The sequence below is a fragment of the Columba livia genome, chromosome 10 (genome assembly GCF_036013475.1).
Source record: "Columba livia isolate bColLiv1 breed racing homer chromosome 10, bColLiv1.pat.W.v2, whole genome shotgun sequence".
In the NCBI taxonomy this organism is placed as follows: Eukaryota; Metazoa; Chordata; class Aves; order Columbiformes; family Columbidae; genus Columba; species Columba livia.
The window spans coordinates 12,275,282-12,294,622 of record NC_088611.1 but is presented as its reverse complement, the minus strand read 5'-3'; the positions used below and the strand labels follow the sequence as shown (position 1 = coordinate 12,294,622).

The window sequence follows — 19,341 nt, the reverse complement described above, 5'->3', positions numbered from 1 at the left end:
TATGAAATCAGCCCAGCTGATTCATGTGACCCCCCCCTTTATTTTTTTTGTTGTTCTTATATAAGATATAGCACTGTCTTGATTACCGTCAGTCTCTCTAGATAAGATATAGCAGTCTTGATTACCATCAGTCTCTCTAGTGGCCAGTCTTGTGTTTCTGACAACATGAACTGGGAGAGAGCAGCTTTCCCTGCAGAAGCCCCTGAATCTAGTACTACTTTGTGTCATGACGGACACTTGGAGAAAAGGCGCATTAATTCTGCATGTTTGCATTTGAACAGTGAACACATCTTCACAAAGCCGGTAGAGCTGAGAATCTGTACTTGTGCAAGGAAGCCACTCTTCCAGATTAACTCTGGCTGGAAGCTCACAGGAGCTGTACTGATGGAGAAGTGAAGCTGCTGGGATGAAATCACAGAGTCTTTGCTGTCTTGTCATATTAAAAATTTACATTTAATAAAAACAGGGGCGTCAGAATGGGAGGGTACAGCATCTGCTGTGACACCTTCTGCCTTTTGGTTTTTTTTGGGTTTTCCCTCTAATTAGTTTATGTTCCAATAAATCCTTAATAGAACAACTGCTTTGAAAACAATTGAAAATAAAGCAAAAAGAGGAGTTTAAATTGCTTATGGCTTGCTTTGAATGACTTCCAGGCATTTGAGCAATTTTGCTAACAAGTATCCTGTAACCTATTTCCAAAGGCCACTAGCAGATAATTATATTTGGTTAATTTACATACTTCCAGTTTATAATCCTAATTAGTTCTCCAACCAGTAGTCCCTAGGCAATATGTAGTCTTACCTCATTTTATTTGCCATCCCTAATGTGCAAGTTCTCTTCTTTTAATTTACAAAAAAATGCTGTTAGGTTTGGTTCAGGGCTTTCCCATTTCAGTGCGCATCTAAACTGGGTGATTCCACGCTGATTTAAACCCTATTTGCAAACAACTATTTTACATTTTTATAGATCTTAGGTCTGAGAGATGTTCTGCAATTTAGGGAAACTGACCCCAGTTTGACACAGAGCCTATTTTTATTGCAGTGAATCAGGGCAAATTCTGCACCAACCTGTATCCAGGGCATCCCATTAACACCTCTGGTTTACCCATCCCCACAGGACAGGGACTGAGGTGCTGGTCTGTACCTGTGTCGTGCTGCTGCTGTGGCAAAAGCAGAGACGGGACATGGGGCAGGAGGGACGAGCCCCTGGGGAGCTGCACACAGGGGCTCTGGTCTGCTGGGAAGTTGCCTGTTCCCCCTCTGTGTGTTTAGGATCTCTCCCTGCCTACAAACTGTTCTGGACTCTGTTACCACCCAAGTCTGAGATTACATCAACTGGAGTGGCTGAGGAGGGAAAAGGGAGGGATGGATGGAAATGAAGATTTATATTTTCAGGTGAGCAGCGCTCCCTTTAGCTTATTCCAGGTTTAAATGAACTTCAAAAAACACTTGGCATGAGCCTCCCCAGTGGCAGGAGCAGGCTGCCCAGTGCTGATCCCTGCAGGAGCCGAGGAACTGGGGCTGAAGCTGAGTCAGCACGCTGCTGCGGGAAAGGACCCTGTGCTCAGGCTCTGCTCCTCTGCAGGGCGCTGACAAGTTGGAGGAGGGTGCTGGGTTTTGGGTGAAGCCTGACAAAGGACAGGAGATGCTATCTCCACTGGTGTGATTTCTTGCATGAGATGTCCTGTGCACAACTAGAGCACTTTCAGTCGTTTAACCTTTAAGCGCTGAGGTATGTACTACAATGCATTTTTTAGGAAAATCTGTTAGATTAAATATTTCCTCTTAGGCATCAAAGACTGCTTTCTAGTCTGATTCATTGCACTGTAATGAGGTCAGGTTTGGACTATCATTATGATAATTTCCAATGCTGCTTTACAAGCAATAAAAAGAACCAAAATCTCCCTTTTCAACATTTCATTAAGTGCTTTGATAAGGCAGTGAAAAGGGGTGTGCGATAAGGTAGCTAACCGAGAAGGGATAAGGAAAATCCGCAGTTTGCAAAGGTTTTGCGTGGATTTCCAGGCTGATAGATTCTGTGAACAGATGTTTGTTAATAAATCATAATACTAAGGAGAGATGTGATTTTAAGTGACCCAAGTAACAAATGTTTGGAGAGGAAAAACTCAAAGGTGTGAGAATAATGATTGGCCAAAAAATTTACTTCAACATCTTAATGTTTTATGCTGTTGATGTCTTGGTGTAATTTCTACACAGCATGCTTGAATTCCCAAATATGTTTCTGCTGTTACATACATGCATACTGCTTAGCATTTATATAACGGATGCCTACAGGAAGCATTACCTGTGAAGTTATTCCAAAGGAGCCTCTTTTTATGAAGAACACCTTGGTGATAATTCTTCCACATTAGAGCATTTCAAATCCTACTCTAGTCCAGGTGGACTTCAGATGGCCTAAATGTCTTCTTGTGCCTGGTTTAAGGATTGTGATTTCACACTAATGATAGCTCTGCCTGTGCATCTCAACATCGGATATTCTGCTACAGCTCTCATGCCTGTAGTTGGGATGAACAGAACAGGAACTTGCAGTTAAGCAGATTTGAGACAGAGGTAGCAAGTGTCTTATGCTGAAGGCAGTCCATTGTGAAAATAATAGATTTTTTTCCTACTGTACCACTCCTGATGATAACGGCTGGTAGTGTGTCAGTTGAAATCCTGCCTCTAACCAAGCCAATGGGAAATCTTTCATAGACTGCAGTCAGACTAGTACTTTATCCCAAAGGAATATAACGTTTCAAGATAAATTTACAGAGGCTTATTGACTGGAGTGTCCAGATTTCAAGGGGCAGTGACAATTTACATGGGCCAGAGATGCATTTTTGGGTATGCAAAAGAGTTTACTGTGGAATATGGCAGATGTACATTCAGTGCTAATCCCCAAGGGGACTGGGAAAACTCCTGAACAAATCTGTTGTTTGCTTCTTGATAGTAGACAAAATAGGCACCAATAAGCTGTTAATTCATCTTTCCCCTTCCAACTCTTCACTTCTATTATTAAGGTTATAAGTTTTGCTCAGTATAGTTATGACAGAAAAGTCCAGAACAAAAACTTAGAAGGGTTTAGGTGCGAGTTTTCTGTGGGAGCAAGGGCAGAGGGAGAGGGGATGGAGAACCTGGGAGCTGTTCATAATGTGTCTACTTCAATCCAGCAGAATATTCCAATTAATACCTTAATTCTTAATTAGAAATAGTAAACAAGAAAAGGGCTGTGATTAATCTTTGACAATTACTTTGTCTTTTTCAACACCTCTTGTAGTTTATGTATTTGTTTGCTTTAATTTATATGTGCTTTAATGTATGTATTGGCTGTTTTTAATGCAAACCCTCAATGAAGTTTGTAGGTGAGTTTTATACACTACTAAGAAACCACCAAACAAAGCAAACCAGGAGAGTAGAAGTCCTATTTCTTTCTCACAGGTCATCCTAAGTGCCTCATGAGTAGAAGAAATGCATTGCTTGATTCTAGTCTTGATATTCCTTGTACTGCTCTCTTGCCTATTCCCTCCATCTCTCCTTCCCTCAAGAAAACCTCAATCCACAATTCCCAGCGAAGTCCTAATGCAGATTTTCCTGTCTGGTTTGGCTCCCTTGGGCTGTCCAGACATTCCTGCAGCACAGGAGCTGCGCTCAAGGAAACAGTACTCTACGTGCTGAAACCAGAAGTTTGAATATAAAACAATAATTTATTTTATTTCATTTTACTCGTTAACGTTTGTAGCTAATGATGACTTCATGAAACTGCTTTTATAGTTCAATACATTCAAATCTATAAAGCAAACAGTTACTACCATGGGCTTTTCAAATTCCACAAACTGTCTTATATAAACAAGTTAGCTGTACATGCACATTTTTTCAATAGGTTGCAACATTTGCAAACATGCTTTAAAATCCTTTAAAGCTGCAGTATAGTGTACTTTGCTTCAGGCTTTTCAGATGAAACCTATATACTTTCTTCAGAAACCTTAAAAAGAAAAATGTTTAAATGTTGAGCATAACTCTAAAAACTGCTGTTTGATAAATGTTAAATATCACAAGAGAATGACTCTACTTCTGAGTTTAAACCTTGAGCTAAATATTGATAAACAGCACTCTGTGTAGAAGTGAACAACAGCAAAATAATATCACAAAATACGGTTTCACAAAAAATACATATGTGCAGTTGCTCTTGTGGGTTTTTTCCATTATTATTTTTTTTAGGTAAAGAATAGCATGGGTACCTTTTAATATGAATATAGTTAAAGCAAATTAGCTGTGTAAGTATGGTTAATACATTTCTGATATTTAAACACTTCATGTAAAAGGTAACAAGTAAAAAAGTACAATCAGTATTCCAAAAAGCACTGCTAATATTGCCTTTGAAGGAGACGGGCAAGTCTCCTCTCCGCTTCCTAATGGAGATCCTGGCACCCCCAGTTGCAGAGTTCAGTATTTGAACTATAAACTCGATGACTGTATCTTATATACAAAAATCTTGCCACATTGAACGAGGCATTATTTCTACCCCAATGGTAGTGTTTTATGTACATAATTTAGCAATGGTGATTATACAGTAGTTACTGACAGGAAGGAATTGTACACCCGTGTGCCATCTGGTGACTTTGTTCCATGGGTTAGCAGTTCTTGGATTGTCATCCAATTGTCAAATATTTTTTTATTCCTCTTCTTCATCATTTTTTTGTGGCTCAGTTCAATGATATTCATCTCTTTCTTTTCTTCTGCACCCTGCTGTTCCTTTAAGCAATCTAACCTGCTCTGCATCATGAACTCGCGCCTCCTCCTCTGCTCCTTCGCTTTCACCAAATGCTGCTTCCGCTCTTCCTTGCTCCAGTAACGGCCCATCTTCATTTCACTTATGGCATCATCATCCGTCGTCATACCACTGCGCTCCTCCTTAATCTTTATGGCACGTTCTCTCAGCAGCCTGTCCCTGACTGGCCTCTTTGTGATGTAGCGGGTCCCGTCGCTTCTCACCTTGACTTTCCACTCCATCCTCGGTTCGCTCTGGCTTGAATTGAAGTCTTTGCACATACTCACCAGACTCATCTGGCTCTGTGCGTATTCCACTGCTGATTTCTGTTGGATCAGCTGCATGTAGCTCTGATAGTGCTGTGCATGGGCAGGAATATGAGCATGCTTATATGGAGAGTGATGGTATGGGGAGACGTAAGAGCCAGAAGGTTTTTGACCATGAGTAGGGCTTTTGCTTCCATCACTGGCTCTTCTCTCCTTGCTTTCCAGCTGCTTGCCAAGGTCGGGATCTTTAGCAGAGGCATGGGATTTACTAGTGCTGGATTCATGACCTTCTGAGCTAGCAAATAAATTATTTTGGGAGACGCCATATGCTGCTGCCCCCTCGTTACCCTGACAGTTAATGCCTTCTGCAGTTCTGCGCAGCGAATTGTCAGGGGACATCTCCAGCGTGAGCGGCGTGCTGCGGCAGCTCTCGCCTGTGTTGTATGCGCTCGAGCTGTCCTTGTCAGACTTCTCAGGGAGCTCCGTAATGTCTGAGAGCTCGTGCCTGCGAACATCGATGCTTGTGTTATAGTTGCGGAACCCGCTGTTATGCAGCATCCAAGGCTCCCGGTACTGATCTTTCAGCTGCTGCATTTTATGAGCTCTCACAATATTCAGACACTCTAGCTCGATATGGCGCAGCTCCTCGTTCAGCATCTCCAGCTCTCTGTCAACACTTTCTTGGTCGCTTTTGCTCATATCCAGAGTGCTGTTATGATAATACAGACTGTAAGGGTTGGCAGATTTCACCTGGCACTTCAGTTCCAGCAGTTCCCGGAATCGCTCACATTCGTCTACGGGGATGCCAAGGAAGTCGACATCTGTGCAGTCGGCTGAGATAAATGATTCATTGCTGAACTGCATATCGCCACTTCCCAGGGTGTCATGACTGTACGTCAGCTTCTTCTCACTCCCTAAGGTGTTGGAGGAGGTGGTGTGATCGTCCGCGTTGTTTTCCTGCTCGGAGCTCTCATCGTTCCGGGTGCTGTCGTCTGTGCGCCCCACGCCACTGTCCTTCTCGTGCTGGTTAGATAAAATAGTGGCTGTATCTGTGGTACCACCATCCTCCTCATGCTTCTTCTAACAGCAAAAACGAAAAAACAGAAAGAGAAATTATTGCTAGGACATTAAATGTTTCAGGGTAGTTTTTTAAATAGTTTTCTTAATCTGTCACTTTTACACTTCCTGTATATTTTATTTGTACAGCAAGAACATTATTAAGAACTCATAGAAAGGGTGACTGAAAACAGCCTGCTGTGGATTTACTTTTCAGAAGAATGTGAGATCTGCTTTTCAGTTACGTAGCAATAATGGTAGAAGTCACATTTTCCAAATGTTTCTTCTCCCACTTAGGTGCACAAAAGTTTCCAGTTCTACTGTGGTGCTAAAGTGAGAATACATGCCTTCTGAAAATGTGGATCCCACAGATGATGTAGGGTTTTATAAAAGTTTAGCAACAACTCTAGACGAAAATTGAAAAACTGTTCATGAACTTGTATGATTACATTAATCATGGCAGAACAAGAGTCCAGCTCCAAATCTATGGCCCTGCATAAATTTTGCTATGTAAAAACTTTTCCTTTGCTTTTCTTCCCATATATAGACCTTATTTCAGTCATTTGCCCAAGTTCTCCATCTGGATTTTAAGGTTTCGGGAGGCAGGCTGTTTCACTATGTGCATGCTTATCAAACAGGACACTTTACAAGTTAGCTCTCTGCCTGCTCTGTCTGCCATAGCAAGCTTGTACTTCTCTCAATGGTTACAGCCGGAACAGTGGATTCTAAGAACTGTGATCATGTTATCCTAAGGGGCAAAGTAAAAAAAAAAAAAAGTAACATTTTAAAACATTTTGGTACTGGAGATAAAGTTCTCAGATAGTCACATAATATCTTGATTTTAGAGAAAGTCCTTTTGCTTTGATCGTCATTCGAGACACTAAATGTCTTGAGTCAAGCTCAATATTGGAATATTGAGTGCAATGTGAAGTTTTGACATCAGTGCACAACAGAGGGGCAGTACCTGCTGAAGCATGCTGGCAGTAAATTGCATTGCCTGGTGGTGCTGTTCCTCTAACATGTCCATGTGCAAGTCATCCAGAAAATCATTTCTGTCATCATCCATCCATCCTTCATCCAGCTATGTGAAAAGGCAGGGAAAATCAAAGCAAATGTTGTCAAAAGAGTGAAGACTGACATAAATTATGTTCCTTCTTTTTGGAAAGTGATTGGGAAATCTTAAGAGATCCCTTTCTGTGACAGTGCTGCATCCTGGGAAGGAGCACACAACTTGTGCTAAGTGCAAGTATTGACTATCCTACCTCCCCCCCAGCTGCCTCCATCTCCAGCAGTATGGTTTTATCTTCAATGGCTCTTCATATATGAAAGAAAACCATCCTTTTCATCTATGGAAATACTTCTAAAAGTTGTGGTTGTTTTAGTTTGTGCTGCATAAAAATATTCCAGAGCCCAAGCCTTAACATACTAGTCGTGAGGCAGCGTCAAGGGAGAGATGTACAAATGCTGCCTAGGGCTCTGTGAGACTTTTTTACTTGTCTCAGTTATCCCCAAGGGAAAGATCAGACCCATCTGGGCTGACAGGACAGACAGTGAGCCTGACCCCGGGTCTGCAGGTGCACCAGCAAGAGTTGCTCTCACAGCAGGAGGAGCAGAGACAGATCAAACAATAGTGCTCATGGCTGTTTGTTCAACATCTTTGTTGTGCTAATCCCTGCTCTGCAAAGGGATCTGGTTCAACCTTTTATTACAGCTGAGGATGCTTCTTGACAGTATTTAACTACAATAGGAGATAGTGTATAAAGGGCTAAATAATAGGCGTTTTAATGAATGAGTAATCAACAGCTATAGGAATTAGTGCTCAGTATGTTCTTCAAAGCTATGGCTTGAAACCACCCATAGTACCTTGCACTGGTGTTTGTAATAGCATTGCAGCACATATAAATGCCTGAACATCTTATAAATTGAACTTTAACACAAAAATAATATATATAAGTACTGTGACTGCTGAACTCCATTATTTTATACCATACGTATGTCCAGTCAAACAGTATAATACAGTTTTAGGTGGACTGGGTAGAATTAAGTAACTTCTAACTGCTTTCTACAAAACAGCAACTCTTACTTAAGACTCAGAAGAGGCTGTTTGTTGTATGGTGTTTTGTTGGTGTGTTTTGTTTTTTTTAAATGTGTTTACTGTTGTTGCTACAGTACCTGAATTTCTGGTCTTGCAACAAGTAGGGAGATATTCTTGCTCTCTTCACTGGTGAGCAGTGCCACAGCTTCTTCTCGGTTCTGTACCTCTATGCCATTGATCTTTAAAGAAAAGGGCAATACAATGAAATCCTTTCACAGGGATTCTCAAATGCTGCTGAGATGAGCTCTACAGAACAGTGTGGCTGGGTAGATGCCAGAGGAGCTCGGGCCAGGCACAGTCCATGTTCACCTACAGATAAGTGTTTAAGTGTTGGGCAAGAGTGTTGGTTGGGACATGGGGAAGCTGCTCACACCTCTGTGTGTGATGTGCAGAGCCTTGTTACGAGGACAGAAACTGGAGAAGGAGAATTGGGCAGGAGCAGAATCATAAGATCAGTAGTGGGGGATGGAAAGAAACGTCCTTGTGTGGGACAGATGAGGCTGTGGATGCTGATCCCAGAGACGGAATGGAATGTGGACCTTCCCTTGTGTTAGTGCCTCTGCAGAAGACAAACCACTTGTGACAAGGCACCTATAGTGCAGGGTTGTTGCACTTGGGAGAGGACTCATTCTGGCACACAGCACTGGGTGTTCAGCCTGCTGAACAAGTACTAATGTCCCTGGGAATAAACAGGGCTGCCTGCAGTGATTCTGCAAAGAGGAATTATTATTTGGGCCAAAACAGAGGGTTTCTGTGGTAGAAGGAGGACTTAACGGTGTATCAGGATATGTGCTGTGAACAGATGACATCTGCTGACAAAGCTCTTCCTTTACAGAGCAGGGCCAACACAGGGCTTTACCTGGCCAGGACTAACGAGACCTGAGGGAGATATGGCAGAGGAAAGGGAAATACCTCAAAAAGTTAAAAGGAAGCACTTGAATAGCAGTCTGAAGGGAATGATTTGTAAAAATTATACTGAAATAAAGGCGCTGTAGCAGGTTATAGTATGTTAGCAGACTTTCAGCCACGTACACACGTACCTGAATAATGCGATCCCCTTCTCGGAGTCGGCCGTCTTTTGCAGCAATACTGTTGGGATCAATCTACAAAATAAGAGAACTGTGAGTGCTTTGGAGATTTTGGAGCTCAGTATTTACTCCCCATTTTAAACCCAGTATTGGTAATATGACTGATATTATAAGGCCGTGTGTCTGTCCTTGCTGCTATCTATATCTGTTGTATCTGTACAGCTCTTGCTAATGTTAGACAAAGTGAAATGCAAATTAAAATGATCAAGTCAAAACCAAAACAATTCTTCCTGAGAGGTCTCTTCAGAGAATGTACATCTATCATGTTTGCATGATATCAAGTTACCTCATAATTGAACATTTTGCTCTACAATACAGTGCTGTGATTAGAACCAGTTTTTGCATACAGAACAGAAAGGATTATGTCCTAAGTGATGCATTTTAATGGAAGACTTTTAGACTTAGTTATGAGTTGCTTTCTCCAAATTGCTGCTACTAATTTGAAATGGATCTGCATGATAAAAAGATTATGTATAAAATGCTACTTATTTCATGAAAAGGGGTGAAGAGAGACAAGTGGGTCCCAAATCTTCACAAATAAAAATGTGTGGGGGGTGGTGTGTTTTTTTTTATTTTGTATTTTTAAAAAATTTATATTGTTTCTGGAATAACTGAGAACAAAAATTAAAGAGAATACATTAAAAATACTTTGAAAATGTTATCTGAAATTGAATGCTGAGACTGTACTGGGGAAAAATGAACACAAAATGCTAATATAACGACGTTTGACTTGAGTGGATACAGGATTTCACTCAGTCTGGAGAAAAAGAAAAATAATTAGATTTTTTCCAATTACTGCATTCTGGCTGTTTTTCGAACGTGGTACAAACAGAAGACAAATGTCTTAAACGCCCAACACTGCAGTTTAAAAGACAAATTGTATCTTATTGAAGTCAGCTCGATCTTACCTCACTCACATAAATACCCATGTCATCTTCATCATCTGTTCTGTAACATACAGTAAGGCCAAGCTTGTCCTGGCTGTTCACTCTATGTAAGTCTACTTCCTGAGTTTAAATAAGAAGAGAGAGAGGAAAAGGAAAATACATTGTCAGTGAGGCACTGGTGACTGATGGAAGCAATTTTTCAAATACAATGAAAATATTGTGCTTAAGTGATATAGTGGATCTCTTTTCATTTTGCTTGTAGATGAGTTTAACATACTGAGCAAAACATGATTATATGCAGACAATCAATACCTGAGGCATTTTTGACCCTTCAGTCAATATGAAGTCATTTTGAAAACAGACCTCTTATTGATCCTAAAGAAGAAAAATTACCTATATTTAATGTAGTGGTAAGACTTCAAATGCTAAAATACTTATAAAGTATGATTTCAATATTTGCCACAGCTGTTACATATTTCCATATAAGCAGGGAATATTTCTGGCTTTTCAGAGAAAAATATAATACTCCGTTACCTTAACTGGTGCAATTTTCATGAAATTATGTAATAAATTTCTCAAAAGTGTGACTGATGATCAATATATTGTCAGCAAAGCATTTGGTATTGGTAATAGAAATATAATAAGCACTTCAATATCTTGCAAGGGTTTGGTTTCAGCAGGTCATGGTTTATCATTCTAGTGCTCTTGAGTCTTGTTAGTTTTGGAGTCATTTAAACCATCTTAAAAATATTTCATTTTTTCCTCTATACTTTTTTGCCACATAGTCTTCAGGTGGGTTATTTTTTTCCTACATTTGCTGCTGCTCTGTGATGCTGCTTGGTGTAAAGGGTTATAACACCCATGGAGATGCCCAGGAGCTGTGGGATGCACAGCCAGTGTAGCCATCCATGGAGCATCTCTCAGTTCTGCCACTGTGAAACAAGGGACATCCTGGGAGCCTAATGCACTTAACCAGCTTATTGCGACTCTTGTGTCAGCCCTTGAGGACGCTGCCACTGGGAGAAAGGATCTTTGTTCATAGACAGAGGTGCAGTTGTGGTTCTTACTCCCCTTAGAAGAGTGATTGGCAGTGAGCGAGGCTTGGAAAGGTCCTGCTCCTCTGCACTTAACACCAGGTGGACAGAGGAGGCGGCGGCTCTGGGGCTTGAGTCCCATCCTGATGAAGGGCAAGAGTGGGATCAGGCAGAGGGGACAACGGGACATAAGTAGAGTAAAAAGACAGAGCCTGTGTGGGATCCGAGGGCTGTCCCAGCCCCAGAACAGACCCTGAACCTCGTGCTTGTGTCTGGACCCGTCTGTTCCAGGGCAGAAGTCCTGATAATGTGACTCATTATTTCTGAACATCTCTCTGTTGTGACCTGCGCTGTGCCATTTGTAAGGGGTGAGACAATAAAACAAGTTGATATGAATAATTTATTGGCATGTCTAGATGACAGCTGCCAAGATCAGCAATCTCAAGTTATTTACTTGTCAACATGTGTAATTTCTTTTTTTTTAGAAACGTGGCTGTAAATGGCAGTGACATTTCAGATGGTATTTAAATGGTTTCAATCAATAGTGTCCGTGGTGAACTGCTGCTCTTTTTCTCCCTCTTTTGTTACTTAAAGGTTTGAACACAATGCTTTAAGAGTGCATTGTTTTTTTTTTCAGATTTCTAAAGCTTTGGGGGCTTTCTAGAGAGGAGATGGAAATTCTTCAGAAGAGATGATGAGACAAAGTGGATTTGATCCTGATCTCAGTTGATCCTTGGCAATGCCATTGCAGTCAATGCGTTTATTCTGCATTTAATCATGGTGCAAACTGGGGATGAGGTGGGAATTTGTGAACTGAGCCTAATTCGGGCCTAGAATGATTCCCATATTTCCTGCTTACTTTAACAAAAATATTTCATGTCTTTGGGAAAGTTTTTATATAGTTTACTGATTTGAAAACATGGCAATGAAGTAGTGGTGAGAAACCAGTGCTGCATTCTACTGTTTGTCATGCAGGTAGTGCAAATACCTATATGTAATGTTTAGAAGAACCTCACAAAAACCTGTGATGATTTTGGCCATTATTTAAATAGATCCTATATAACCATAAACAATTGCCAGCACCTCAGCACCTTTTGCAGCAGGAAGAGGGAATAAGCTGCTAGTTTCATTCTCACCTGCTGCATGTTTTGCTTAACAATAGCTGTTTTTTCCAACAGTGTACAACTATAAACTTTATAATGAAAAAATAAGTACGGGTTTATATTTAAAATGCACTATCCAAGACATCACCTGTGATATACTGGAAGGTAATAAATCATCTGTTAAATTAAATAATATATATTTTGAAGGGAAAATGGATATATCTAATTTGAAAACACTTTCAAATAAAGTAGTAGAAAGCTTAAAGCAAAGAAAAAAATTAGAGCAGGTGTTTAGAACCTGAATTTTTATGAGTAATTTGTTGACAGAGTTACCCTTGGGTACAATCCCTCTAGTCCTTGGTAGGAATAGAATAAAGTGGGTTTGATGCTACCCAAATATGATAATTTTGTGTACTTTAAGATAGGAACAGCTGCTTTCTATGGGTCTTTGCTTCAGTGAAGTTTCAATATAATTATAAAGCTTTGAAATATTTGAGATAAAAGTGCGATTCCAGTTGGAGTTGGAAGAATCAACACCAGAGTCTTCAAAGCAAAGGTTGTTTTCCATATTCAGTCAAGTCTGTATCGTGCAGATACATGAAAGGGGAAAGAAACAGAACTGGCACCTGCAAGTACGGGTAGTATGGTAGCTTGTATAATTGCACTAGGAATTAATTAAACACTAGGAATTAATATGCACCCAGAGAACTTTGAAGGCCTAAGTTCACATGTCTGTAGTGCCACAGGACTTGTCATTTCTTGCTCTGTCTGTAGCGCAGCAGTTCTGGACAGCCCGAGGGCCTGACCCTGCAGAGTCCTGCACTCACTGCACGGGGCAGCTGGAGTGTGGCCAGAGACCCTGCAGACGTGGGCTCCTTCAGGCCCACAGCCTTGAGATGGGCTGCACAGCCTTGAGATGAAAGGATATGTAGTGCTCAGCTGGGGCTCTGATACCACTGGCATGAGCTCCATATAAAAACGATATGAAATGTATCAGACACCTACATTGCGGAGGGGAGACACTGAAGTTATTCAACACCTGGTCCAGATCTGCGGAAATGAGGTAGCACACAGTGTGTTACCACAGAGTGTGGTACCATCAGGACTGCGTTAATATGATAAATGTTAAAATTTCATCTATGACGTAACTCTTACACACACAGATAATTAAAATCTGCTTCTTTAGATAGGTAAAAGTGACATTTTGAGTGATGTACATGTATGCTATTTCAAAACAGTCTGCACAAGAGAACTGCCTGAAAGATTACTGGCCCCATATCAAATGTAGAGCCATGGAGGGCTCCAGGAGCTGGTTGCTGAAATCCATATGGCATTTGCAGCAAGACAAGAAGAAATGAACATGCACTATGACATTAAACCTACAACCACTCATAATAATGAATTAGAAGCAAGTGATAATAGTAATTTAACCTCTCTAAGCTCAGAAGATCCTTCATTTGCAGCAGATTATTGAATTATTGTACTGCTGATTTAAAATTATGGCCTGCCTGCAAATCTATAAAAATCAAGGTCCTTTCCCTTAACAAGACAGAAATGAGCAGTAGAAATCTGAAATGAGAGGACAATGATGGGTAAAAGAAAGTTAACATTCAGCAAGCATTAACTAAAGCTTGCTCAGTACGTACTCTGTCCTATTGTCTCTCTGTAAAAAGTGGAGCTTTTTATTCTGTGCTGACTTCTGTGGTACCTGACCAGCAGGGCTCACTTTTTTTGATACTCCATTAATAGGTTCCAACATAAAAGAATGTCAGGGAAATAAATATAAAGAGCTATTTCCTTTTATGCTGCATGAGGCCTTCTTAGAACCCTCTGGTGACTGCCCCTGGTGTACGGCAGGAGGAAATATCTTGTTCTTGCTCTCTTGAAGCTAAACAAAGTGATCTTTATGTTTGTCTTTTCAAATAAACGTGTTTTCAACATAAGCAAAAAGCAAAAAACCCACCCCTCCACTTTTCAGTAAAGAACATTTTTTACAAAATAGATTTTTCTTTCCAAAATTCTTTGCCTCAGAGAAGTAAAAAAATCATCTTGGAGGTTTCTGTGCCAGCCCAGCTCTATGATGGTAATTCTCTGATGGACCGAAGAGGCTGGACTGGCTTAACTTGTCAGTGGTGCTGAGGAAGGCTGGAGAAAAGTGCATCTCACCCTGATGAAAAGGGTCTCAGCTGGCTCAGTAAGGTAACTTGAAGGATGTCCAGGTTTTTTGCCAAGCACGTGGCCAATAGTCCATGATTAAGACCTTTCTCATGCAGTAAGAGGTGTTAAGACCAGGTTGAGAGCTAAGGGAGGACAAACTTTCAGTATTAGTTTGTCAGCAATTTGAAATGTTTTACTACTTTTGGATTTGTTCCAAACAAAGAAGATACACATTCTTGTCTTAAAAAGTATGGTTGTGAAGCTGAAGGAAGATACTGCTTTTTAAACCTTTACTTATTCAATCAGTCCCTTAGCAGGACTGCTAGGGCTGAAGTCTTTTTGTATTGAGAGATGTAGTAATGCCTTGGGAAGCTCCTGATCAGTGTAACTCCCTGTGCAGTGGGAGCTTTCCCTGAGTAGAAATATATCTGCATAAATGATGTTTTCAAATGCTTTACATCTGGGCTGGAGTAGTGATTGCAGAGTGCCTGTGATGGAACCTACTGATTCCCATGTTTGGAGACTTATCTCTCGCCTCCTCCCCTCCCTTGCAAACGGCTTCTTGGACAAGAGGGAGAAAACTTTCAACCAAAGGGCAGAGCTTGAAACTGCATACTCAGCTTTTATTTATGGTTTCCTACAAGCAGTGAAGTATTACTTTCAAATTTTGAAGCATGGCTTTTGGTGCATTCATCTTTTGTTGATCAGATGTTGTGGTTTCACACAGGGAACACTGTATGAGCTGTGGTGCTGGGAGGGCACCAAGCTACTGGCATGAATCTGCTGTCTTTGTTGTGAAGACTTCTGCCCAAGCCTGAGTGAGAGTACCGGAAGGGAGGTTTGTGAGCAGTTAGGAAACATTTCATGTAGCTTTTTTATCTCCAAGCTGTACTTTCTCTCAACTAGCCATTCAACTCAGTTCTCTACCAGAAAGCGAGCAAGACCTAGATAGAAGTTGCATATAGGAAAGGTTAAATACAAAAAGTCTGATGTGAGAGAACAAGCCCCCTTTTTGATGTAGAATGTTCTGCTTTGTAATCGGAGAAAATTAACACACTGAGAAAGCCCTCACTGGGGCTGTGTGTCTGACAGCTGGACAGACTTGTTTGAATAAACATATTAGCGCATAATGCTGCTGGGGAATCCTGGAGTGACATTATTCTTCCTTTATGAATCTGAAATGACTTCTGGCTGGGCCTCTGTGAAGCATGAATGTACTTTTAGTTTATAATAAAAAACAGGGCAGGATTTAGTCCCTCTTTCCTTGTGGCATGTAAACTTAAAAGGAAAAACAATGGTATTTATTTATTTTTGTAGTAGGGAATATATGGCAGTTACCTCTGAGTCATCAATTTTAAGATAAACGTTGAGTGATAAAGCTGAGAACACAATTTTGGCGTCTTGGCAATACTGCCAGCATAAATTCCTTCCTACAGATATTTACATTGGAAGCTTGTTGTGAACTTGGGTATTTCACTGTTTTTGTCTTGTTTACTTGTTACAAATCACTAACCAGTCAGTTATAGACCATAAACTTTAGATGAGGAGCTTCTGATTGAAATTCAAAGCACATTTTATGGACCTAAAAACCCAGAAGGCTGACTTGATGGCTTTCTGACTTTGGACATTCCTGCTGCAGTCAATGAAACAGTGCCTTTGTGGTCTTTTAAAACGTATCTATCAAAAGGCAAACAAAAAAGCAACGAGCCAGTTGAGTCCCTGTTAGCACTTTGACCTTACCATTGATCATAGTCTGTACAATTTGAACAGGAATCTTTAGTGGTTTTTAAGAAATACTATTAGGCTACAGAGACTTTTCTAATGTTCATCTCTCTGTGTTACTGAGCTGATCACCTTTTGCCATTGAGTACTATATCAATGTCAAAATTATTAATGTTGTGGTTTAAGGCATATTAACGTCTGGCTACTGAAGTGCATGTGCTTAACCTGTTTTCAGCTCAACTGGCTGACCTCTAATGGAAGCAATATCATTTATCCACAATATTAGATTTCCTAAAAGACAGATTTTTGAAGAGACACTGGCAGAAAATACTGATTTGTTCTACATTTGTTCTGCATTTTCCCTTAAGAGTGAAATCTATATTGTATTTGTTTTTATTTAAGAAAAAAAAGCCACTTGTTTGAAAAGTAAGGCCTTGAAGTCTGCTAAACAGCATTTGTTTTACTGGCACTTTGATTTTATCCTGACTTTGATTTGCGTTTGTATACAGAGATGAATTACTACCAGATCTGCAGAATTTGAGAACAGCTTGCAAACTTTTTATGGGGCTTTAGTCCTTGATTCTGCAAACACTTTTATAGAAGGGAACAACTTTGTGCTCACGGAACGACTGAACTCTGCTACCACTAAAGCTGTTGATAAATCTACCACAGGTTTAAACAGCTGCAGACAGGTCAGCATTGCTCGCTTTGACAAATAAGCGTTAGCAGGACTGGGATCTAAGAAATCAGAAGTGCAAGCAAGCCAAGAATAAATTATTCTCTTATAATCTTGAATGGATTATCTGGATCAGGCATCGCTGGCACTATTTAGAAGTATTGAGATACTTTACTGCTATTTATTACAAACAATTAAGAACACTTCAGTGAGTCAGTGTCTTGCAGAACTAAGGCCCACAACTTATGTGCTGCACTCTGAATGTTGGGAGCAGGTTATTAGAATTGAGTGAGAAAACTAAAGATGAACTTCTGATGGGACATGCAAGTGAGTTTTACAGATTTGGCAGGAAAACATCTTGCATACTTCATGACTGGTTCAACTTCATTATCTATTATTTTATTTGTATACATATGTAAGTTTTTGGTAATGAAAAAAGGAGGAGCAGCTTAATATAGTGGCATCTCTATTCTGGTCTTGTCTTGTAAACTTAAATTAGTCCTAAATTACATGATCTGTTTCTCAGCATCTGTTTCTCAGCTGGGAAATATTTAAGGGAAACTCGCACATTTTTACTATGACTATGTGGAACAGGTCTTGCCACTCAGCAAACTTGCAAAGTCTTTCAGATTTTCATAAAGTCTAAATAAGCTTAGTTATACAGAATTTAATTGATGGAATCAATGGCTTTTTTATTTATGTTCATCTGTTAGCTGAAGATCTGGCTCATCACGCCAGGGCACATAGTTAAATACATTTCTAAAGGTATCAGTAAAGTTTGTAACCTGCACAAACCTAATGAGCAATGTTATTACAACTATCTACTGTGAAACATCTTTTCACTTTTATATACAAAACATATGATAGGCACATATTAAACTTTCAGTAAGTGAAATAGTTACTAAAGACTCAGTACCTCTAATTCCAACTCATCTCGGTCCATTTCTTGATGAATTCCTCCCATGTAGTCATTTGGGTCATAGTATTCATGCACTGATGGATGGCTGGAAGAAAAAAAGGTATGTTTTAGGACAGCACTCAGTACTCTAGTTAGCATATCAATCCTTTCCAAGCTTATAGCAAGTCATCATGAATACGATGGACTAGCAACCAAACCAAGAAGTTGCTTACACTATAGCATTTACACCAGTAAATGTATTAAACAAAAATTATATGTATTGTAAGAGGAACCTAAAACATCTGGCACCTGATGATGAATGAAAGACTTGCCAAGAGTTTAGCACGTATTAATGATTTTTGTCCAAATGTAAAGCTGACTTGGCAAAAAAATTATAAAGAGAGAATAGTGGCAAAGGAGGGTAACAGGTACCAGGTGACACAGGTAAGTGAGCAGATACTTGCCAGGGTTCCAGATGAGAGGGAATTCTGCAATATTTACTTTATAAGTCCAGGTTATTTGCAAGCAAAATCATTCTTGCCTACTTGTTTGGCATTTTTACTTTGCCTTAAAGACACACAATTGTATCAAATTGCTAAAAGTTATAAAAATAATTTGCCACTCAAGTATTTTGATCAACACCATTCTGTTGATTGATTTGAATGCACCAGGCTGTGCATAATGCTTTAAATACTATTTAAATATGCACCACTCTGCTCGTACTGCCATTCACTATTGGCATGCTGCTTTTTACAACCTGAGCTCTCCAACAGTCTCACTTTGGAAGTTGTAAGTGGTGTAACGCTCTTGTGATCACTCTTTTCTACGCTGGAATTTTATTTCTGCAATGAAAGTAAACTCCCTTTAACTCTCTGCTACCTAGATACATGTTTCTTTGTAAGTGTGAGGCTATTTATGTAACAGCATCTGCTAGGTGGCTAAGTTACCCGAGTTGTTACATGCAGGCTAGATTAATTTGGATGGGATTTGGAGAAGTTACAGGAAGCTTTAGGAGAAAAATGACTCTGTTTGCTTGCACGTGCTGGGTGACAGGATGCTTGAACGGCTGAGTGACTGCTCTGTGCGCAGGGATAGCCGGGAGGTGGGTTGTGTGGTTAAGACCAACATCCACAGCTCCAAGTAAGGCCACTTGGAACCTATGTCTAACAATTAAGGGGCAATATGAAGCTACTTGATAGGACAGAGCTGGTATTATGCAGGCATGTTGCAACCTAAATGATTCATCAGGAATTAATCTTTGCTGTTTTCCTGATGTAATAGGTTTTGCAGTTGGAAAGCTGCAGGTACTGAAAGCCTGTCTGGCAAACGTGTTTTCGGCACTGTGCAGTGTGGGAGCTTTAGGAACAACTGTGTTCTAAGTGCTCTGAGCCCTACTGCCTGTTCGCTGCAAACAAGCTCAAAGCTGGCCTTTTGTCAAACGTTTTCTCTAAAACGTGCAGCTGTGCTCAAATTTTCAATAGGCTGGGAATAGGTGGCTGTGTAGTAATATTGGATGGAACCATTTTCGAAGTAATCAGCACTGGAAGGCGCAGACATGGCACACAGAAGCCTGGTTCCCAGCTGAATGTGTG

General features: G+C 40.3%; 1 protein-coding gene across 2 annotated transcripts in view; it reads right to left on the bottom strand.

The window, feature by feature from the left end:
- Window positions 1–3,683: 3,683 nt before the first annotated feature.
- The window catches only part of PDZRN3 (PDZ domain containing ring finger 3), a 140,779-nt gene continuing 125,121 nt past the window's right edge, over window positions 3,684–19,341 (bottom strand). For both annotated transcript variants that reach the window (XM_065075354.1, XM_021286926.2), the window contains 6 exons: window positions 17,768–17,855; window positions 10,181–10,279; window positions 9,225–9,287; window positions 8,262–8,363; window positions 7,054–7,170; window positions 3,684–6,113 (listed from right to left, as the gene is read on the bottom strand). In XM_065075354.1, the coding sequence (XP_064931426.1) occupies window positions 4,563–6,113; window positions 7,054–7,170; window positions 8,262–8,363; window positions 9,225–9,287; window positions 10,181–10,279; window positions 17,768–17,855 (2,020 nt within the window). In that variant the 3' untranslated portion in view covers window positions 3,684–4,562. The remainder of the gene's footprint in view (window positions 6,114–7,053; window positions 7,171–8,261; window positions 8,364–9,224; window positions 9,288–10,180; window positions 10,280–17,767; window positions 17,856–19,341) is intronic.